Source organism: Plasmodium gaboni, chromosome 14, assembly GCF_001602025.1.
Source record: "Plasmodium gaboni strain SY75 chromosome 14, whole genome shotgun sequence".
NCBI classification, from domain to species: Eukaryota; Apicomplexa; class Aconoidasida; order Haemosporida; family Plasmodiidae; genus Plasmodium; species Plasmodium gaboni.
Window position 1 is genome coordinate 2,447,374 of NC_031494.1, and position 25,617 is coordinate 2,472,990.

At 19.8% G+C, this 25,617-nt stretch overlaps 2 protein-coding genes across 2 annotated transcripts in view; one reads left to right on the plus strand and one right to left on the minus strand.

Annotated features, from left to right (window-relative positions):
- PGSY75_1465700 (plasmepsin VIII) overlaps window positions 1-2,525 on the minus strand; it is a gene marked incomplete at both ends in the record, with an annotated part of 2,694 nt that extends 169 nt beyond the window's left edge. Inside the window, 12 exons of the mRNA XM_018788339.1 lie at window positions 1-25; window positions 166-299; window positions 383-478; window positions 570-629; window positions 758-809; window positions 904-973; window positions 1,096-1,261; window positions 1,381-1,442; window positions 1,545-1,734; window positions 1,880-1,941; window positions 2,213-2,291; window positions 2,423-2,525. The exon at window positions 1-25 is cut by the window's left edge and continues 39 nt beyond it. Of these exons, the coding sequence (XP_018639711.1) occupies window positions 1-25; window positions 166-299; window positions 383-478; window positions 570-629; window positions 758-809; window positions 904-973; window positions 1,096-1,261; window positions 1,381-1,442; window positions 1,545-1,734; window positions 1,880-1,941; window positions 2,213-2,291; window positions 2,423-2,525 (1,099 nt within the window). The remainder of the gene's footprint in view (window positions 26-165; window positions 300-382; window positions 479-569; window positions 630-757; window positions 810-903; window positions 974-1,095; window positions 1,262-1,380; window positions 1,443-1,544; window positions 1,735-1,879; window positions 1,942-2,212; window positions 2,292-2,422) is intronic.
- A 1,020-nt stretch (window positions 2,526-3,545) lies between these two features.
- Window positions 3,546-24,409, plus strand: PGSY75_1465800 (putative dynein beta chain; the record flags this gene model as incomplete). Its single annotated transcript, XM_018788340.1, has 6 exons — window positions 3,546-4,145; window positions 4,787-5,377; window positions 5,555-7,552; window positions 7,714-23,494; window positions 23,637-24,208; window positions 24,329-24,409. The coding sequence occupies 6 exons, from the start codon at window positions 3,546-3,548 to the stop codon at window positions 24,407-24,409; spliced, it is 19,623 nt and encodes a 6,540-aa protein (XP_018639712.1).
- Between the last annotated feature and the right edge of the window lie 1,208 nt (window positions 24,410-25,617).

The window sequence follows — 25,617 nt, forward strand, 5'->3', positions numbered from 1 at the left end:
TCTGTAAGAATATTTGACCAAGTATCTATATAAAAAAATAAAAAGGAATCACTCAATGAAAACATATAATTATATAATGGCTTTTTTTTTGAATATTTATTTATTTAACATATAATTATTCATGATAAAAATTTTTTTTTTTTTTATCATTTGTTATAATAATACATATAGATATCCATTAGATGACGAAATATTAATTGGCATGAATGCAAAATTGCATGGAGTTCTTAAAACAGGGTCTATTCTAAATGAATTTACAATATAATCTTTGGGTGTTAATTCATATTCTCTTTCTCTATCTATTAAGCATATATTTTTATTTTTGTGTATAAGGTGAAACAAACGTATGTCATTTTTGTATATATATTTTTTTTATGTATACGTTTATCGTCAATAAAAATGAAAGAAAAATTTTTTAATAGAATCCTTTTTTGACAATTTTTTCCGGGATTTAACAATCTGCTTAATAATATTAGATCTGCATATTAGTTCATTTATAATGTGAAGAATTAAAAAAATTGTTAATATGTATAAGTAAACAAATAAAAACATATATATATATATGTTACCTTCTTTTGGCCCAGCTATGCTTGATGTTCCTGTATCAATTACAGCTTGACAAAATCCTTCTATAATTAAATAAATTAATATCCCACAAAAAAAAAGAAAGAAAGAAAATTTTGTAGCACCTAACATTTGATATCCATATATAGAAAATATAATATACATTTTTTATATTTATCCTTTTTATATATACCATGATTTTTTGAGCATACATCAAGAAAGACACCATTTATTTTTAAACCTTTCTGTATAAAGAATGATAATAGTTAATAGGATAAATATATATATATATATATATACATATACATATACATATATGTGTTCCATAAAGTGTGTAACCATTTGAATAGCCCAATATTTTGGAGATGTTACATCAAACCATTCGATACTTGAATTTTCTCTTATAAATCTTAATCAAAAAGAAAAAAAAAATACAACAAATGAAAAAAATAAAATATATTCATGATAGACATATCTTATTTTTTTTTTTTTTTTGGTAAGATATTTTTTTTATTTTTTTCTTTATGCTACTTTTTATCGTAACCTCCAAAAGTGATGGCACCATCGTCATCTACATTTTTGGGATAATAAATTGCAAACATATTTTTTTCTAATATATTTTTAGGAATACTGTCATAAATTAATTGTTTTTTCTTCTCGTCATTTGAAATTCCTAATCCAAATAAGCCATCAAATTCTATAAAGGAAAAGAATATATATGAATAAGATATGTACGTTCTAACATATACGTTTTGTACATATATATATATATATATATATATATATATATATTTATTTATTTATTTATTTATTTACGCATATCAGAAAAGGGGTCATCTGATATATAACTAGCTAAACCAAATTCTTGATTTTTAACTCTACAAATAGCAAAATATAATTTTTGTTCTACGCATTATAAATATAATTCATTCCTTTTGTTATATTAAAAATATTTATTCATGTGAATATGTTTTTTTAACTTAATATCCCCTAAATGAATATCATCTGTTACATAAGCAATATGTATTTCCCCCGTTCCAAATAAAATTTCCACAGGATCTTTTTTTTTTACCAATTTATAATTCTTGGAAATTTTATGATCATATTTTCGTTTATTATAACAAGCTTTTGTGAAACAATTTTTTGAAGGAATCCATAAATTAGTACTTCCTCCAAAAAAAATAAAAAAAATAAATTAAAAGGAAATGAAAAAAAGGAAAGAAAAGAAAAGAAACGAAAAGATAAAAGAGCAAAATTAAATCATTATAAAATTAATTTATAAATAAATACTGTTAATATTATATATTTTACTAACCAGTATCAAAAAGAACTTTAAAAGTTTGTGGAGGATTTCCAATATTTATTTCCCCAATAAATCTTAAAAAAAATTAGAATTAAATAAATGTTATGATACCAAAGGTGATAAAGAACTGTTTAATATATTATAACTATTATTTTATATTAATAATTTATATTTCATGAAAAAAGAATAAAAAAAACCATAAATGATAATTTCTCGCATTAACATTATAATTGAAGATATAAACATATGAAAATCCAAAACAGATATGTAAAAAATGAAAGAAAATTAAAAAAAACAGAAAAAAATAAAGGTAACAAAGATGTTTTTCTTATTTTTCATATTTACTGTCTATTGATGTAACCTCCTTTTAATACTATTGTAGAAATACCTATATACTTATTTTCCAAATTTAATTTATGTTTTTCTTTTCATACAAAATAAATAAGTAGATATATATATAAATATATATATATATATATATATACATGTTTTTTAAAATATTCATGAAATATTCTTTTTATTTTTTCATTTTATTTAAATATTTCCATATGGTACCTCCAGCATAATATTTGGACACTCTTAAATTTTCTTTCAAGGCTTTAACAGCAATGATATTATACAAATTTGTAATGACAAATAAACAAAACAATATATTCATTTTTGGAATATCTAATTGTTAATAATTATTGTTATATATAAAAAGAAAAAAAAAAAAAAAAAATTTATATCTTTATTATAAATATTATTTTTTTTTGATTTTCTACTTATACACACAAATAATAAAAAGCTTTACATTAAAAAAATTGAATATACCATATTATTTAATTCATTATTATTCTCTTTAATTACACAATTAATATTAATAATAAATGTTAATTATAATAATACAAGGAATATTTTTTCTTATTGTATATACATTAAAAAGAAAAAGAACTTTTTGTTATATTATAAATAAGGAATATACAAAAACAAGACAAATTTTATAACTATAAGAAATATGAAAAAAATTTGGTAAATAGAGAAACATATATTTAAGAGAAATATTGTTATTGTATACATAAATGTAATTTTTGCTTTTATTTTATTTTTCACACTGTTATATATATGAATTATACAACGTGTAATTGTTTTTTTAGCCTTTTTTTTTTTTTTTTTATATGTGTCTAATATGAAAAAATAAGGAAGTTCCTATTTTTAGTAATGGTACAAAAATTTGTTGGTTCTTTTTTTTTTTTTTTCTTCTTTTAATACATGAAATAATGAAATGCAATTTATATTACTTTTTTTTTTTTTTTTTTTTTTTTTTTATTTTATTATAGAAAAATATATGTATAGGATAAATATAATAATAAAAATAGAAAAAGAATAAATGAAAGTTTATTGTAAGATTTTTACTTTATATGAAATTATTATTTTTACTATATGTTCTCCTCATATAAAGTATATATAATTTATATTAAATGTGCCGCACTTATTTTAAGAGAATATATATTTAAATTTTTTATATTTTTGTGATTCCTTTTTATTTTTATTTTTATTATTTTTTTTAAAGTAAATATTATTTTATTTTTATGTTAAGTCAATATTTATATCTTGAATACTTTTACATCATTTTTTTGTATACATAAATATATATATATATATATATATATATTTTTTTTTTCATTTTTGCAAAAAAATGATTGAAATTGATGAAAAATTTATATGTGCGTGGGTAAAAAATAAAATAAGTTTTTCTAAATATAATGTGAATAATTTATGGAAAGATACTTATAATGATTTATTGTTCAAATGGATATATAACACAGGTTCTAAAATATTATTTATATATATGAAGGAAGATGTTAATGAAGATGTGAAGTTGCAATTTTCATTAGATTTTCCTAGTGATATTATAGATGAAAAAGTTGATGAATATATGATATTTTTAAAAGTTAATAGTAAAAAGATAACATATGAAAATATTGATAATTTAGTTTTATATAATAAAATAAAATATAATATAAAAGAGAATATTCTCAATTTAATGGATAGAGTATTTATACCTACTCTAGACATGAAATATAGTTCACCTATAAATATACAAAATGATTTCAATATTACTACTATAGATTTTATGACTTATATTACTCAACTATTTTCTAATAATAAATTTATTTATTATCCTAAAGTTCCATTACATCAAATTCAAGCTTTTTCAAGGGATACAAATTATATACAACTCCTTGAAAAACTCTTGGATAATTGGATAAACGACATTCAAAGATTATTCAAAAATGTAAAAAATGAAATAAATATATATATATATATACAGCACAGTCAATAGTATTCATTATATGTGTATACGCTACTATAAAAAATTAAATAGATTTTATATTATAAAAGCTTTTACAAAAAGTTTTAGTTCTAATATGTATGTTATAGTTCTAACGTAATATAACAATCAACCTAATATGTGAATTGATGTTTCCCATAAAAATATAAATATATATATATATATATTGGGTAGCATAATATCAAGTATTTGCATAACCATTAATATAGTCTTATAAATATAAAAATGTATTATTTAATTTATATATATATCAAATATTTTTAAGTAGAACAAGTCAAACATTCTTTTATCTATAATAAATGTTTTGTATTCCATCATATATATATATATATGTAGTTATTTTTCATCATATTAATTTTTTCTATTTTCTTATTATTTCTTTTTTTGTTTTGTTTCGTTTTTAATATATTTAATATAAAAAAATTAGCAATTAACAATTAGAAATTAACAAATTAGTGACACGTATAAATTACTATTTGTTTCAGATTAATATTAATTTATTTTATGTCTTTTACTAAACGATAATTTGCATATATATATGTATATATATTTTTTTTTTCTTTCTTTTCTCATTTTGTCTTTAGATTTATGATGAAGACTTAAAATATTTAACCCTATGTGAATATATTTTTGATGTAGAGAAGAAACACAGTATATTACAAGACCTATTAGAAGAATTAAGTTTGGATGTAATAACAGGTATAATACAAATATTAGATAAAAGTAAATGTGCCAATGTAAATAAATATAATGGTTTAATAGAAGTTATGAGAGATAAATGTAATAAGTTGGAAGAAAAGCTAAAAGCATTAAATTTATTGAAAGAACCTTTTAAAAATTTAGATATAAATATATCAGTGGAAAATGTTTACAATATTTTACCAACGATAGTAAATAGATTGAAATTAATTTTTAAGTTTTCAAAATATTATAAACATTCTGAGAAAATAAATGATTTAATAACATTATTATTGAATGAATTTATTAAGAAATTACAAAATTATATTGATTTATCAAAATTGTATACAAAAGAAGTCAAAGAATTATCAGGAACATTAGATGAATGTATAAATTTTGTGACCTATTGGGAATACTTAATAAATATTTCCTTCAACATATCTCAGGAGACAAATGAGAAAATAGATAATATAATACAAAACTTCAATTTGTCCAATGTAAGGCAAAAAAAAAAATATATATATATGTATGTATATATATGTATGTATGTATGTATGTATGTATGTATGTATGTATGTATGTATGTATGTATGTATGTATGTATGTATGTATGTATGTATGTATGTTTTTCCTTTATATTTTTCTTTTTATTTTAATTTTTTCTTTTCCACTAGATTAACATCTTCAAAGAAAAATGCGTGGACCTAAAAGAAATATGCTATGCTTGCGAACAATTTTTATTTAGCATTAAAGAAGAACATATAAAATGTTTTAGCTATGAATATTATAATATAATTAAGAAAGGATTTAATGATATTGAAAGTACGTTTTACAACGAGCTAAATCGAATTCGTAATTTAAATTATAACATATTAAGTATACGAAATAATGAATGGTGTAATGATTTTTTAAAAACTAAAGAATTAATAAAAGTTCTTGAAAGTATTTTTATAAACTTGATAAAAATATCTTTTGAAAATTGTAATAATATTGAGAATAGTATATTTCTTTTTGATACCTTTTATAAGGTTTCTGTTACTGATAATGTAAAATCATTTATGAAAAAGAAAGTAAATGATATATGGTATGATTTTATAGAATATGTTGAATCTTATTCTAAATATTTTAATAATTTTCTTGATAATCCAACTTTGCATTTCTCTTATCATATAAGATATGAATATCATTCTTCTTGTATTATGGTTGCAAAAAATATTAGTATAAAATTATATCGTGTATTTGATAAATTAAATAAATTATTTTATTTGCCTCGTTGTAAACCACAAGAAATAGCTTATGAAAAATATTATGATGTTCAAAATTCTCTTAATATATATATAAAGCAAATAAATAATATATGGATAAATGAAGTGAAAACTATAGCTTCTAAAAAAAATAATTCTCTTGTTAATACATTATTAGATAATTCTATTTTGGTAAAAATAAAAGATAAATATATTGAAAGTACATATAATATAGAAATACAGAAAGTCCTTTCTGAAGTAAATTTTTGGTTAAAGATAAAAGACGAGAAAATTTTTTTACCCAATATTATTAATGAAATATCTTTTCATGAAGAAAGATTAAAAGTTAGTAAAGAATATGTAAATAGACTTGTCAGAAATTATAATAATATTTGTATTATGTTAAATAATGATCAATATAAAATATTTGAATATATTTTGAGAAATATTTTTAATAATATAGAAAATACATTATTTAAATATAATTGGAATAAAGATAATATAAAATTAAATATAATTTTTAATTTTCTTAATGAATGTTTACATATAAAAAAAATAATTTCTGATTTTAAAAAAAATGATGATCAAATTAAAGATATACTTAACGAAATGGAAAAAATATCTATAATTGTTATAGATGATAAAAGAACATATACATTAGAAGAATTTGAAGAAGAACAAAATATAAATATTGAAGGTATTCGAAGTATTTTAAGAGATAAACATACAAGAATTATTAAAATATTAAAAGACATATTAGTATATATAGAAAATATATCCAAAAAAGGTTTAAATGCATTTAAAAGTTATATTATTAATATTGAAAAAATATTCCAAGAAAAATATTTTATTTCAGTTAAAGTATCTTTATATAACTATTATAAATTATTAACAGATAAAATTAGTAATGATGAAGTGAAAAATTATCCTCTATTTAAAATATATGTAAAATTAAATAAAAATAAAGATCTTCTATATGATTTCTCACATCAATCAGCCAAAAATTTAACGGATGAAATTTATAAAAAAGCATCTGATATATTTTTTAATTTCCCTAAATTTAGTTTTGTTATATTCAAAAATAGACAAAAACAAGTGAAGAAAAAATTAGCATTTGTATTTAACACCAATAATTCAAATGATAAAGAAGCGTTAAATGATTCACATGATAATCAACTAAAAAAAAATGATAATAATAATCAATGTACAAAATTGCTTAATCAAATAAACAGCATCTATATCAATTTTATGGAAAAATTAAAAGAAAAAATAAAGTGGTTAAAACATTACAATTTGAAGCTTTTAAGTTTAAACGAAAGTGAATTGTTGAAAAATTTACATTCATCTGAGGATCCTATGAAATATGTCTATAACCAAATTAATGTTTTTAAAAATTTGGAGGAAAACATTAAGCAAGACATCGACAAGGTATCATATATATATATATATATATATATATTAATATATATTTATATATATTTATATTTATTTGTGGGCCTTTTTATACAAATTAATGCATCTGGGGAATGTAAAAATACAAATAACAAAACATACATATACATATAATATATTATATTTCGTTGCTGCAGGAAATAATATTATTCATTGAAATAAATTTGAGCACACTGAAAGAAGAACTTCTAGCCGATTTCAGCAAATATAAAAAACTATTCCTTGATTACATTAGTGATAAATGTAAAAACAAGTTGGAGGACATATATAATTTCTTCAAAGAGAATAGTACTAATTTGCTAAAAGCTCCAACAGATATTATAGAATTAAAAGAACATAACAATTTGTTAGATTATTGTAATAGTAATTATTTAAGATATAAAAAAGAACTGGAAAAATTAGAAGAAGATTATGTAAAATTAATCGAACTTAAAGGAGTCTTAAATGAAGATGAGATAATGAAATTAAAAACTTCTTCAATTATATCAAATAAGTTCATATCATTAATGGATGAAAGTAAAAGTATGTATTTAGATACAAAAGAAAAGATGAAAAATGAAATAAAAAATTGTTATAACGAATTTAATAAAATTTGGCAAAAGAAAAAAGCTATATTTTATAAAGAAATACCAATATATATTAATAATAATCCAAATAATGTATTAGAAAAAATCATATATTATGAAGAGGAATTAATAAATATTAAAAATCTTCAAAGTGGATTAAAGAACAAAATTAATCTATTTAATATTGATGATGTATGTGATGAACAAATATGTGAAATGGAAATAGATTTGAAACATTTAAAATATATATGGTTAATGATAAAATATTGGTATAGTACATTTGATTTTATTAAAAATGTTAATATTTTTTATTTGTATGATATATTGAACGAATTAATTATCATGATTAATGAATATAAAAAATATCATCTATATGAAATATTATCATTTTTAGAAGAAAATAAGCAAATCAATTGTCTAAGCGAATCAAATTATGAGATAGAAGGGAATATAAATTATGATAAAAAAGAATATTATGATGTTAGAAATAATACGGTTAATGGAATTGAAAATAAAGATAATGATAAAATTGACAATTGTGTTAAAGAAGTATATGATACCGAAATAGTAGACAAAAATTTAAATATTAAAACATTCTTAAATCAATTAAAAATCCATTTTTTAGATATATTTGAAAATTTTTTAATAACAATTAAAATGAGAAATAATTGGGATATATATAAAGAATTGAAAAATAATGTTGGAAAATTAAAATTTTCTTTAATTCTAGTCGAAATATTAACAAATGAATGTATAAAATATAGACACTTTAAAGAAATCCAATTAAAAACAAATATTGAATGGAATCTTAAAAATATAACACTAAATGATATTATAGAACATAAATTATATAAAGAAATAAAATTTATTACACTTTTGTATAACAATGCAGAAAAGGAATTAATTATAGAAAACAACCTTAAAAAAATTATTAATAAATATGAAAATATGAGAATTAAAGTAAAACATTATAAGTGGTCTATTTTAATTGATGATACAGAAAATATATTTAACAATATTAATGAAGATTTGTTCTTATTGAATAATATAAAAATTTATAATTTTGATATCAACTTTTTAAAAAAAACAGAAAAGTGGGAAAATATATTAGGTAATCTATATGACAACTTAGAAATTATTTGTTTTATACAAAATAAAAATGAATATTTAAAATCGATATTATCATCATCTAATGAAATGAAACCACATTTAAATAATGTATATGAACAATATAATATATGTAATCAGATATTTATGAGAATTGTTAAAAGTTTTGAAAATTCATATATACTAGAAAAGATTAATAATAATAATTACGTAAGAGATTTTTTGCATATTCAAAAACAACTGAATTATATAGAAAAATCATTAGATACATATTTAGATCAAAAGAAACGATCTTTTCCTCGTTTTTATTTCTTATCTAATAAAGAAATTTTAGAAATTTTAGGAATGTACAAAAATCCTTTTTTGCTAAAAAATAAAATACAAAACATGTTTTCTGCAGTATGTTCTATAGAGTTTGTACTATCTGAAAAAAGAACTACACCTTTTCAAAAAAATAATTCCATAGTAACAAATATGATGAATGAACATAATAAGGGTAGTATAAGTCTGGCAACAAGAAAAAATTACCAAAAAAATTTACCCCCATATAATAATAATAATAATAATAATAATAATAATTGTAATATTTATAGTAATATTTATAATAATAATACTTATTATAGTGAGAATAAAGATAGGAATAATTACAATGATAAGAAAAATTATATGACAAATATATCTCAAAATAACATGAATATGGATTATGTTAATTATTCATCCCATTTTGATACATACATTTTGTCACAACATAAAGAACGTATAAAATTACATAAAAAAATGTTATTAAATTATGAATCATCTACAATTATATTAAAAAAAATAGAAGAGAATATTTATGAAACTTTAAAAGAAGAATTAGTAAATGTGCAGTTAGAACTAAAAGAAAAAAATTTGAAAAATTGGATATTGAATAACCCACAACAACTCGTTTTAGCTAGTAAATGTATAAATTTTACAAATGATTATGAATATTTTTTAATTCAAATAAATAAAGGATCTCATATATTTGTTAATCAAATGAAGAAGGAAAATCATAAAGAATTATTATTTTTAACAGAATTAATAAAAACTATAAAAGATAAAAAGAATTATATAAAAATTAGTGCTTTGATTATATTAGAAAGTTATTATAAAGATGTTGCTGAAAAATTAATAAAAAATAAAATCGAATGTAATGACAACTTTTTGTGGATGTGTCAAATAAAGTATATACTAACTGAAGACGAAATTAAAGAGAATTCTAATTTTGTACAAATCATGTCTTTTAATGAAGATAAAATAGACAAAAATGATAAAGCAAATGAAAGTACTACAAAAGAATCATTATATAGAAAAGGTGGAAGTAAAAATGAAATCGATAATGATGTAACAAATATGAAAACCACAAATCAATTTAGTAATATTCATACTAATTTAAATGAGAAAAAAAATATTGCTAATAATTTTATTAAGAATAAAAAGAAAATTTTATTAAATAATGATATATATGGAAGAATGCAAAACGAAAACATAAAAAAAAATAAACAAGATAATATGGTTAAGGAAGAAGTAGATGATAATAATTATAACATACATGAAAAGAATAAAAAAAAATGTGTTGAGGTAAAAATTCAATTAAATAATAAAATACCAAATAAAAGTGATATTCCTTCTAATAAAGAAATATATAATATTAAAAATAATAGTTATATTGATTGTTCTAATGTTGATGAGAAAGAAGAAAAATTATTCAATGACGAGAAAGCAAAAAAAATACCAAATGATTTTTCTGGTAAAGACAATAATATTGAAAGAGATCAATCTGATTATCCTTTAACAGAAGGAAAAAAAGATGAAAATAAACAAAATAATTTATATAATATGGATGAACATTTAAATGAAGATATAAACATTAATAATAATGAATATGATAATATAAATTGTATAAATAATATAAAAAATATAAATAACGTTTATAAAGAAAAGGAAGAGAACAATCATATTATTCCCAAAACAGAGATAATGATTAATAAAGAAAAAATGGTAACAAATAATATATTATTAAAAAAATCAAAAAAGAAGAAAACAAAAAATACAATTACAACTAGTTTAAATGATAAGAACATAGATAATTTAATTTCTAAAGATACTAACAAAGCAGAATATTCTAATGATCCTGATATGATTAATAAAAATAATAAACAACTCAAATATTTAAAAACAATTAATTTAATGCTCAACAAATCTATGACATTATACTTAAATTATTTTAATAATAAGAGAAAATATTCTTATGAGTATCAAGGAAATACAACAAGATTAGTTATTACGCCATTAACTGAAAAATGTTTTTATTCATGTTTAATATCTTTAGATAATTTCTATGTGAATGCTATACAAGGAGATACAGGAGTTGGAAAAAGTGAGACAATAAAAGATTTTTCAAAATTATTTGGTAGTAACATTATATCAATTAATTGTAATAATAATAATACGGCAAAGTATATAGGAAATATATTATCTGGGATATTACAATCTGGATTTTGGTGTTGTTTCGATGAATTTAGTAGAATAGATGAAGGGGTCATTGTTATAATTGTAGAACAGTTTAGATGTATAAAACATATTTTACAAAGTTTAGAATTTAATAAATCAAGTCGACAACAAGAATATCTTAATTATGAATATATATCGTCTTATCAGAAGGGATGTAATTGGAAAGTAAATACAGATGTTGATGTTGATGGTGATGGTAATGATGTTGAGAGTAATAGTTCGTGTGAAACGTTCTGCAACGAATATGATCCTGATAATAATAATAATAATAATAATAATAATAATAATAATAATGAAAATAATGACTTGCTTTTCATGTTAGATAGTTATGGAAATAAAAAAATAAGGAATACTAAAAAAATTTATACAAACGAATTCAATAAAATGATAAATGAAAATTATGTTGATGATTTTCATATTATGAATAAACATAATGATATGATCAAATTAAAAGAATATTCCTCAAAAACAAATAATAATATGAATTCGTTCGATCTTTTTTCGAATAATAACAAAACAAATAATACCAATTTGGTAACAAATAATACAATTAATAATAATAATAATAATAATAAATTAGATAGTAATAATAATGCTTATTTTGAAGGTCAATATATAAATGTAAAAAATAGTTGTTCCATATTTTTAACCCTTTGTAAAAATAACAATAAGGGTGTATATTCTTTGGAAAATTATAATAATGTTATTCAAGTGTTTTGTTTTAAACCTCCAAATTTTTATTTAATTTGTCAATTTTCTTTAACTTCTATTGGTTTTAAGAATTCAAAAAAATTATCTAAAAAAATTAATACATGTTATAGTTTGTTATATGAATTTCTTTCAAAAGACAAACAATATATAATTGATTTAAGAGAAATAAAGAAATTTTTGAACTTGGTCTCAGAAGATTTTATAAAAAATAATAAAACCAAATGCGAAGAAGAAATAATATATGATGCTTTGATTGAAGTTAATGAATCGAAATTATTAAAAGATGATTTATATATATTTAATAATTTTTTAAAAGAACTTTTTCCATTTATAAAAATTAAAAATGAAAAAAATAAATACAATGATTCTTCAATTAAAATTATAGAAGAAATAATGAAAAATATGGGATATACAAGAAATGAATTTTATATAAATAAAATATTGAATCTTTATAAAATAAAAAAAACAAATAAAGCAATAATTCTTGTAGGGAAATCTTGTAGTGGAAAAACTAGTATAATAAATATATTTAAACATTATTGTGAAATAATTAAAAATAATAATATGAAAGATAAAAATGATTTAGGACAAATAATATATGATATCGATTTGGAATATAAAAATAAATCTAATTTATCTAATGAATATGATTATGATAATGATAATGAAAATAACAAATTATATATAAATAATGATGAAACTATATATTCTAATCAAATAAATATATCAGACCTTTCACAATCAACAACAACACCAAATAATAATATTAATATTAATAATAAAGATACATATGAAAGTTATAATTTATTGTGTCCATATAATTTATTTTATAATAAATTTAAAAATCAAGGTAATCCTAACAATATTACAAATAATATGAACACAAAGAAATCGAGTAAATTAAGTAGTACCTATTCTATGCAAAATAAAAATTCTGCTGGTACCTTACTTGATATGTCTTATAAATATAAAAAAAGCACAGAAATGAATGATTCGACAATTGATATTACAGTATTTAATCCTATGTCTACTGATGTTGAGAAATTATATGGATTCTATAATTTCGAAAAAGAATTATATGAAGATGGAATATTAGCTTTAATATTAAAAAAAATGTTTGAAAACATCAATGAAAATGAAAAGTGGTTAATTTTAGACGGTCCTTTAGATATTATGACTACAGAACCGTTGCATTCATTATTAGATGAAAATAATATTTTGACATTAATTAATGGAAATCGAATAAAATTTTCTCCGAATGTGTTTATATTTTTTGAAGTTGAAAATTTAAAAAATTGTACACCATCATTTATTAGTAGATCTAGAATTGTTTATGTGAATGAAGATGAATTTAATTATGAATGGTTAATTGATAGTTATTTAAAAAGTAATAAATCTAACATCGAGGAAAAAAATTTAATACAAGGATTATTTAATAAATATATAAAAAAAGTAATGAATGCTAAAAAGAATAAATATAATTTAATAATAGATATCAGTGATGCTAATATTATAATATCGATATGTCAATTATATGATATGTTATGTAATTTATATGATAAAAATTTTCCAAAAAATTTAAATCCATCATTATGTTTAGAAAAATTATTTCTTCAATCTATCATATATATTTTTTCTAATATTTTATGTCCTAAGAGTAAAGAATTATTTGATAAATTAATCAAAAGTATTGATAACACCTTCCCATATTTACATACCGTTTTTGATTATATAATAAGTAAGAATAATTTTAATTGGGTATTATGGGATGAATTAATTACAACAAATCATAATTTTCTACCAAATATTAAAGAAAAGTTTTTCTATTCTTATGATAATTATAATATTGGTAAAAATGATAGTAACAGTTTTAAATATATGAATATTAATCAATTAGGAGAAACAGTAAATCAAGAAACCGATTTTAATAAATTTTTTCTTAGTAGTAATTTACATTTCAGTAAAAATTTTAATAAATATACAATTAATTATAACAATTTATTTAGTGATAATAATAATGTTAATAATAATGAAAATACTTTAAATATTTATCAGACATATCATCAAAGTTTTATGTCTTCTAATATGAATAATATGAATGAAATGAATATGTTAGACAATTATCATATGTTTAGTAATTATTCAGAAGACAATATAAATTCTAATAATAATTATCATTTTGATTCTTCCATGTTTAATAATAATAGTAAAAATTTATCTAATCCATATTTTTCTGGTAACACCTTTTCGCATAACGAATTTTCAGAAAATACATGTTCTTATAGATATATTATGAATAAAACAAAAAACAAATATGGGAATATACATCATAATGATAATTATATGAAAAGTAGTGATAATTATGTAAATTATGATGATAATATAAAAAATATTGATAACAATAATAATAAAAATAATAATAATATTGATAACAATAATGACCCCAATAATGATAATAATAATAATAATAATAATAATAATAATATTCATGATGATCATTTTAATATTGTCAATGATAATTATATAGAAAGTTATAATAACCTTTCTATGAAAGATAATATATATAGTAAAAAGGATGAATATAACGAAAATTATATTGAAAAATCCAAAGAAAAATATTTCCATCAAAAATTTAAGGACAATATTTTTATTGAAAATGTAGAATCATTACGTAAAAAAAATATGATTAGCATTCTGATGTATAATAAAAAAAATATATTACTAATAGGAAATAAATATAGTGGGAAAACATTTTTTATGAAATATAATATATTACCATATATTAAGGAAGATATATCAAGTTATTATACCTTTATTTCAAAATTATATAATTCTAGTAAACTAGAGAAAATAATAGAAATGAATGTAGAAAAAAAATGCAGAAATGTTTATAAACCAATTGGGAATAAAAAATGTTTATATGTTATTTTAGATGATTTAAATAATATTCAAAAAAGTAATAATTCCTACATTGAAGATTATAATAATAATAATAATATGATACAGAATAATTTATTATTTAATTTCAATATCAACAATCAGAATGATATATCTACAAACATATTTGATAATAATAATTATAAAAATAATAAAATGAGATATCTCAATAATTGTAGTGTTCTAGAATTTATCAACCAATTTATAGATTATAATATATATTATAATAAAGATAGTGACTCCGCAAAGAATGTAGAGAATTTGGTTTTCTTTTTAATATATGGAAATAATAAAAAATATACATCTACCTTTAATAGAAAGATAATAAATAGGATGTATATAATACATTTAAACGAAATGGATGAAACCAATATAAAGAATACTTTCCATGCTTTCTTAAGGCATAAATTTACTAACTTTCATGAGGTTATTAAGAATTTATCAGAACCTTTGTCTGCATCAACTGTTAGATTCGTTTTTGAATCGGCAAAAAATTTTAAACCAAATTTAAATTGTTATCATTATTTCTTTCATTTAAAACATATTTTTAAAATAATAAAAGGAATATTTTTATCAGAAGCTCCTATTTATGAAGAAAAAGAAAGTGTGTTACGCTTGTGGGTAAATGAATGTTGTCGATCTTTAGGAGATCAATTAATTTTACAAACAGAAAGAAAAAGATTCAAAACTATTTTAAAAAATATTTTACGTAAAAAGTTTTATATTATGTACAATTATTTATTTCCTAAAAGGAAAACATTTTATTTTTGTTCCTATAATTTTCATGACACTAAGAATGAAAAACCATATTTTTTCTATCAACCCATATCCAATGAAAATGTATTAATAGAATTTTTCAAGAACGTTATATCTTCTATTAACACATTTGTTGTTTGTAATTACGATCAGAAAAAAAAGGAATATTTTAGAAACGAAAAAGGAGATGCAAATATAAATATGAATAATGAGAAAAAAAAAAGAAATCTTCATTTAAATGAAAAAGAGGAAATGATAAAAGATAATGAAAATAATAATACATACAAAATTTTTAACACGTTAGTAGATTCGAAAGCTATAAACATAAATCAAGAAGACGAAATTGTCTATACTAATATAAATCGCGCAGATAATATAAAAGAAATGATGAATGTATCTTTAGAAAAAGGTCAAATTAAAATATCTAAAGAAATAGAAAAGTTAGTAAACAAGAATGATAATGATTTTAATAATATGAATAACCCAATAAATTTTATTTTATTTAAAGATGTCATGTTAAATATATGTAAATTTTCTAGAATTTTTCTTTTCGAAAATGAGCATTTTATATCTATTGGTGATAGTAGTCAAGGAAAGTTTACCTGTTGTTTAATAGCATGTTATATATATCAAATAAAAATTGATATTATTAAAAATTTTTATTATAACAAAATGAATATGGATAATATGGATAGTACAAATAATATGGATAATACGAATAATATGAATAATATTAATAAGATAGATGATGAATATAATAATAATAATAATAATAATAATAATAATAATAATGCACGTTTTAATATTAAGAAGGATGACATGAATTTTGTGGTTGAAACCAATAATGATAAAAAGGATAGAGAAGTTATATATAAAGTTGTCGACGAGGAAGAACATAAAGAAATAATGGAAATAAAAGGAATATATAAACAAGATGAAGATAATAAAGATGAGCAAAATGATACACAAAATGATACACTAAATGATACACAAAATGATACACTAAATGATACACAAAATGATACATTAAATGATACACAAAATGATACACTAAATGATACACACAATGATACACACAATGATACACAAAATGATACACAAAATGATACAAATCATAGGAATAATCTTGTGACATTTTCTAACAGGTCAGAAAATGAAATTTTTTTAAAAGAGGATAAGAACATTAACCATATTGATTACAAACAAAATGGTAACATTAAATGTAACAAAGGAATTAATGATAAAGAGGAACAGACGAATAAATTAAATTCCAATTTGTTAAATAATAAGAATCTTTCTGTTATAGAAAAATTAAAATGTAATTATTTTATAAAAAAATTCAAAGAAGCAATATTTAATTGTTATAAGAATGAGAAAAGATGTGTATTGTATTATTTAGATGATAAAATGAATTATGACATTTTAGAATTTCTACATATATTATATAATAATGATAATTTAATAAATATATTTAATAGTGAAGAAATAGCTTTTTTAAAAAATATACTTTTGCAAAAAGAAATAAATCTTAAAGGTTTTGATACATTAGATGAAATAATTGAAGAATTAATTAGACGAAATTATCATTATATATTATTTACATCATTAAAGAGTAAAATGTTTAAAAAAATATCCTATGAATATAATTCAATATTAAAAAATTCTACTGTTAATTATTTTTTTCCTTGGAAAAATAGTTCATATAATATAATAGCACATGAAACACTGAAAATGAATAATCTGAATATTAACATTTTTAGTAATTTACATAATGCTGCTTTAAAATTGTTTCAAAGGATATTGATTAATGTAGAAGAAACATTAGATCATAATGAAATGAGACAAGGAAATCATTTTTTTTTAAATGAATTTATTAGTCATATGGATAATAATAATTATCATTATAAAAATGTAAATGAAAAAGAAACAGGTAATATGAAACCAGGAAATGAAAGTAAAATATTCTGTACCAATGTACGTTTAGCCACATCTAAAAATGTAATGGGACAAGAGGACAAGCAAATTGCTCAAATAAATAATAGTTTACAGATGAATACAAAAGAAAGCTATAAAATGAGTTCTGATATTAATCGAAGTACTGTACAAAATAAAGGATCAGGTAATAATGATGAAGGTGATGAAAATTGCCCTACAAATGATGACAGGAATGAAGATGATGAAGGAGAAAACAATATTAAATATATAAAAAACTCTAAAATAGTTCAAGATAAATTGAACATACAAAAATATATTAATTTTAAACATTTTTATAATTTCCTTATATTTTTTGAACATTTATATAAAAAGAAATCAGAAGAAACCAATAAACAAGAGAAAAAAATTAGTATAGCTTTAAATAAATTAGCTGATGCAAGAAATGAAATACAAAATATGCAAATCCAGTTAAGTCTTCAGAAAGAAAATATATCAAAGAAGCAAATAGAATGTGCTAGACTATTAAAAGAAATTGAAGAAAAGAAAAAAGAATCTAATGAAAAGAAAAAGAAAATACAAGAAGATAGTATTAGAATAGCTAGTGTAGAAGCTGAAACACAAAAATTAGCAGAAGATGCAAGAAAAGATTTACAAAATGCAATACCTGAATTAGAGGTAGCTACACAATCATTAGAACAATTAGATAAAAAAAGTATTTCAGAAGTTAAAGCATATACAAAACCTCCTGATGTAGTTATGCAAACCTTATCTATTGTTATGATAATATTAAATAAGACACCAAGTTGGGAACAAGCTAAAATTGAATTAGGAGATGCTAACTTTTTATATAAATTAAAAACATTTGATAAGGATACTATATCAGATAAAACCTTGAAAAAAATTGAAAAATTTACGAAAAATCCGATATATTCTCCTAAAGCTGTAAAAAAGGTTTCTTCGGCTACTGGTACTTTATGTATGTGGGTTCATGCATTAAAAATGTATGCAGAAGTTTATAGAGAAGTAGCACCAAAAAGGTTAAGATTAAAATTAGCTGAAGAATTATTAAGTAAAAATAGGAAAGAACTTGAATTAGCCATGGATCAACTTCATGAAATAGAAAGAACATTATTACATTTACAAGAACAACATAATGAAAGTACTAAAAAAAGTGATGAACTAAGTAAGTCATATGAAGAATCTTGTTTAAAAATTGAAAATGTAGAAAAGTTTTTTGTTAATCTTATAGATGAAAAGAATCGTTGGGAAAAATATGTAAATAATAATGAACGTATAAAAAAATGTATTTATGGAGAATCTATTTTATCCTCTTTCTTTTTGGTTTATACTGGCTTATTAAATTATGAAGATAGGAAATATTTAATATATGATACATGTACAAAATTATTAATAAAAAATCATATATCAGTTAATACAAATTTTAATGTAGTTGATTATTTTATAGACCCAATACAATCATTAGAATTTAATACTAATTTTATATCTAATGATAATTATATGAAGGAGAATTGTATTCTCATATATAATAATTTTATTGCTACATTGATAATAGATCCACATTATCAGGCAGTCAATTGGATAAGGAAAAGTTATAAAAATATTGAAAATAGCATATTAGTAATATCTGATGTTCATGCATCGGATATATTTTTTAAAATTATTTATTGTATGGATAAAGGTCTTAGTTTATTAATAAATCATATTAACGATGATTTGGAAGATATATTACTTTTAACTATTAAAAAATATAACAAATTTCTTTTTGACAAAGAAAATAGGGTACCAGTAGCAGAGTCAAATGATGAATCTATAAGATCAAATAATGAATTAATAAATGAATATATCAAAAAGAAGAAAATTTTGTATTCGCAATATGGAGATAATATTATATCTTATGAAGAGAAAAAGTATTTTATAAAACTACAATTATTAAATGATATACAAATACATGAAAATTTTAAATTATTTCTAGTGTCTAATAAAAACTGCTTTCATCTGGATCCAGTATTCTATACATTGACTACTGTTATTGTATTTAACTTAAATAAGGAGGCACTAGACAACATTATGTTAAATGTTATAATAAAGAATGAGGAAAAGAATTTGGAAGAAGAAAATAAAGAATCCGTTCTTCGTTTAGTTCGTATTAAAAAAGAAATAATGAATTTAGAAAATAATATATTAGAAAATGTAACTAAGAGTCAAAAAAAAATTACAGAAGATGATGAATTAATTAATATTCTTTTAAAATCTAAAGCAGATATAGATGAAAAGAATAGATGCTTAGAAGAGATTAACGACACACTTAATAGAACTAATATGAATAGAAACATTTTTAAAGCTTTAGCTAAAAAGATTTCTATATTATTTACAGTATTAAATGATTTAAAATATATTAATAGTTATTACCAATTTTGTTTGGAACATTTTATTAATTTTTTCACATATAGCATAACCATATATAAGTCAAATAATAAAACATTATCATCATCCTCTTCAGAGAGACAAGAAAATTTATTTAACTATTTTTTTTACGAATTTATAAAATATACTAAGATTTCTTTATCAAGCAAGCATCATTTATTTTTCACATTTTATTCGCTATGCAAAATTATGGTTTTTGAAGATAAAATATCTAAGGAGGACTATAATTTTTTTATGTTTGGAAAGCACACAGATACTGAAAAAATGAAGGAAATGAAAAGGAGGATAAAAATGGAAGAAGAAATAAAAAAGGAAACAAGCATGGAACTATCCGATGATAAGGAAGGAAAAAAGAAATATCCAAATAAAAAGAAGAACAAAAAATTAAAAACAAGAATAAAATCGAATGCTGATAAAAATAGTGAAAATAAAAACACATCTAAGGTTTCAAGTTGTGCTAAAAGTGTTATTAATAAGGAAAGTGCCAATCGCAAGTTCAATGGGGAAGAGGTGAAAGGAGAAAAGGAAGATGCAGAAGAAGAAGATGAAGAAGTAGAATATGAAGAAGAAGATGATGAAGGAGAAGAAGATGAAGAAGAAGAGGATGAAGAAGAGGAAGATGAAGGAGAAGAAGAAGAAGGAGAAGAAGACGAAGATGAGGAAAATGAAGAAATTGAAGAAAATGAAGAAAATGAAGAAAATGAAGACTATAGAGAAGATGAAAATGAGGAAGATTACCGTTTTGATGTAAATAATGATGATATGCATAGTAGGAGCAAAAATAGTAATAATAATAATAATAATAATAATAATAATAACAAAAATGATGATGGCCAACTACAAAATATTACGTTAGAAAATAATGAAAAAAATAATGAATCTAATAATAATAAAACCAATGCAGACATAAAGTCAGACAAGATGAAATCCAATTTGGATATCCAAAAAAACAAAAAAAAAAATAAAAAAAGGAAAAATAAAAAAAAGAAACTTAATTTAAAAAAACAAAACAGAAGCTATGAAATTAAAGAAAATACTTATGCAGATTATTCCGAATTTGATAATATGAATGATAATGATATAGAACATGAAGATAAAACTATGGATGTTATAAATCCGGGTAATGATTGGATAAGTTATATAAAATGGAAACAATTATTAGATATAGAAAAATTAAAAAATTTCGAAGGATTTATAAATTCATTCATTAAATCTATTAGAGAATGGAGAAGATGGTATACTTATTTACAAGTGGAAAATGTTGTATTTCCAGATGAATGGGAATATAATTTAAATAGTTTTCAAAAATTGATTATAATAAAAATATTAAGACCAGATAGATTAAACAAAGCAATAGAAAATTTTATTTTTTTAAATATGTCATATAATGATATAGAGGTAGAATACATGAATTTTGAATATATATTACGTCCTTGTAAAAAAAATATAGAACCATTAGTTATTATATACAAACCTAATTATGATCCATTTGAATATATTTATAAGTACGCTTTGGATAATAATCAAAAGTTAAAAAATATTACTCTAACGAATTATAATATAAATTATATATATAATTATTTAAGAGAGGCAATGAAAGAAGGACATGTTTTATATATAACAAATTTACACAATTCTAATGAAAATTTATTAAAATTGACAAAGTTAATTGAAGACATATTAAATAGTAATACAAAATATATATTTAATAGTTCTGATGATATTAATGTGGAGGACAAATATGTTATAAACTCTATAAATATATCAAGAGTAGAAGAACATAAACATAAAGAAAAAGTACTTGCAAATATATATGAGGAAGAAAATGTGTTGGATAAAAATGTTGATGATGATGATAATAATAACAATGATATAGATAATAAAAATGGTAGAGAATATAATGAGGTATTTAGTACCTTAGATAATAATAAAAATATATATGAGACCATAAAAGATGAAAAATATAATACTATGATGATTAAAAACTTTTTGAAAAAGAGAAATAAATTGATTAGTGTTCATCCAAAATTTCGTTTATTCTTGTCAACATTACCTGGTAAAGAAATACCTATATCTTTATTACAAAAAAGTATTATTGTTATTTTGGAAGAACCACATAATATAAAAAAGAGCATATCTATATTATTTAAAGAACATTGGGCATTAGAAGAAAACAAGAATGTTCAATCAAATAAATTTAGAAAATTACTTTTAAGTTTATTTTGGTTTCATTCTATTTTAAATAATAGAAAAAAATTTGATAATTTAGGATGGAATAATGAAGAATATTTTTTCAGTAATAAAGATGTCATCCTAAGTAAATATATAACTAAAATATTTTTTAATAAGAGTGTAAAAGAAATACATTGGCCATATTATTATTTCTATATTTGTGATATTATATATGGTTCAAAAATGGATGATTATTTTGATAAGCAATTATTAAATATATATGCCAAAGTATTTTTTAATAATAATATATTTAAAGGAAAATATATATTCTCTAGTTCAACAAATTATTGTTTACCAATAGATGTAAATAATGAAAAGTTATTAAATAATTATTTAAAAGAAATTCCTTATAATGATAATGTAGAATTATTTGGACAAAAACCATATGCAGAAATGTCATATAATAAAGGTGCATCAGAAGAAATTATATCATTACTTTTTTCTGTTAACTCCTTGAGTTTGAATCAGTATCATTTCCATAACAAAAATAATATAAATATAAATGAAAAACTTGTATACTATTTTACAAAAAAGTTACTACTTAATATGCCTCGTGAAATATACGTGGATGAATTAATGAAAAAACAATATAATCCTGAACAATATATATATGCAAATCTATTATTTAAGGAAGTGAATAAACATAATATTATTTTGAAAAAAATAAGAAGTTCTCTTAATAAAGTACAATATGGTAATTATTACATAAACATAACAAAATAATTAAATGTATTAAAATTATAGAATAGAATTGGTCACACTTTATTAAAAATTGAAAATTTGCATGCACATAAATATATATATATATATATATTTATTTATTTATTTTTTTGCAGCTCTAAAAGGAGAAATTACAATAAATAAAAAAATATATGATATGTTAAAATGCCTAAGTGTGGGTGTGGTACCTCAAACGTGGAAAAAACTTTACGCATCAAAGAAAAAAATCCTTTATTTTTTCGAAGATTTAAAAGAACGAATTAATCAATTAAATCAATGGAGTATAAATGGACATTTACAAATTTATTGGCTAGGAGGTTTTTGTAACCCTAAAAGTATTTTAAAATATATTTTGCATGAATATTCTAAAAAAAATGACGTAAGTCATGAATTAATTACCTTTGAATTTAGTTCCATAAATAAATCTGATGAAAATAAATTAAAAGTTAAAAATATGGATGAAGGTATATATATAAAAAATATAATTTTACAAGGTGCTAAATGGGATTTAATTAATCAATCTTTAATAGAAACAGATAACAATAATTTATATTTTATTATACCATTAGTTTATCTCAAAGTTGTTTTAATAAAAAATAGTAAAAATGAAAATGATATTTATTATTGCCCTCTATATATATGTGAAGAAAAGAACGTTATGGATATTAGAGATAATTATTTATTTCTGGTATTTTTTTCAATAATACATCTTTTTATAAGATCATACTTATAAAAGCATACATGAAAATAAATAAATTAAATAAATATATAAAAAAATTCATATATATCTATATATTCAATTTTATAGGTTGGATTAAATGCCGGTTCAATAAATCCATCCCAATGGGGAAAAATGGGTGTTAGATTATTTTTAACTAATGAGTGTTAATATTACAAAATGAAACATATAAATACAGTAAAATAAAAAAATTATTTTATATGTTCAAATAATTGAGGTTAGAATGTTTTTCTAAACATATATAAATAAATATATATATATAATATATATATTATATAAATCTTATATATAATCTAATTACAAATTCTACAATACAAACTATTAGAACAATTTAGATATAAAAATTATATACATATTTTTTTTTTATATACTAAATAAATTTATACAAATATAATTGTTTACTTTTTTCATTTTTTCCTTATTTTTATTTAAAATTATATTTCAAAACATTTTTATAATTAAAATTAAATTACTTTTATTTAGAAATATATTTATTCTAATATATATTTATTTATTTTAATTTTATAAATTAAAAAACTTTTCCCTTATTTACTTTTCTTAGAGTGATTAAGGGGATATATAAGTATGCTTCTTTTATTATAGGCTTTTAATTTTTTCATTTATTTTATTCATATTTTTTCAAATTCTTTTAGGCTTTTTATATTTTAAAATAAAATAAAAAGAAATAATTAAAATAATATTTTTCTTTCACCTTATAAATAAATAAATTTAAACAAAATAATTTTTCTTGGTTAATATTTTGTTAAAGGTTAATTATTATAAAAATTGAATAAATATAATAATAAGGAAAGTGGCTTGTTACGATATATATTATAATATGTAAATACATAAAAAAATTATATGAATATACCTATATAATATATAATATTATGATAATTTTATTCATACATTATATATATATATATATATATATATATATATATAATAAATACCGTAATCCATATTATATTCTATATAAATAAATAAAATTTATCACCATAAGGAATTATACATGTATATATATTTTTTTCATTATTATTCATATTTGTATATACGTTATGAGAGCTTAATGAAAAAGATATAAATAATATTATGCTATGTTATTTAATATTATTATATAATATACCTTTAATAATAAGGCACATTAATTTTGTGTATACATACATATATTAAATTATATATTATATATAATATATATATAAATATATTTATATATATAATAGAACATTCATATTTTATACATTTAATATTGTACGCAAAATTTTAATATGATCATATATTTTTTTTCTAATATAATATCTATTTAAAAAAAAAAAAAAAAATTGTACTGTACGCAAAAATTTTTATTATAATAAATT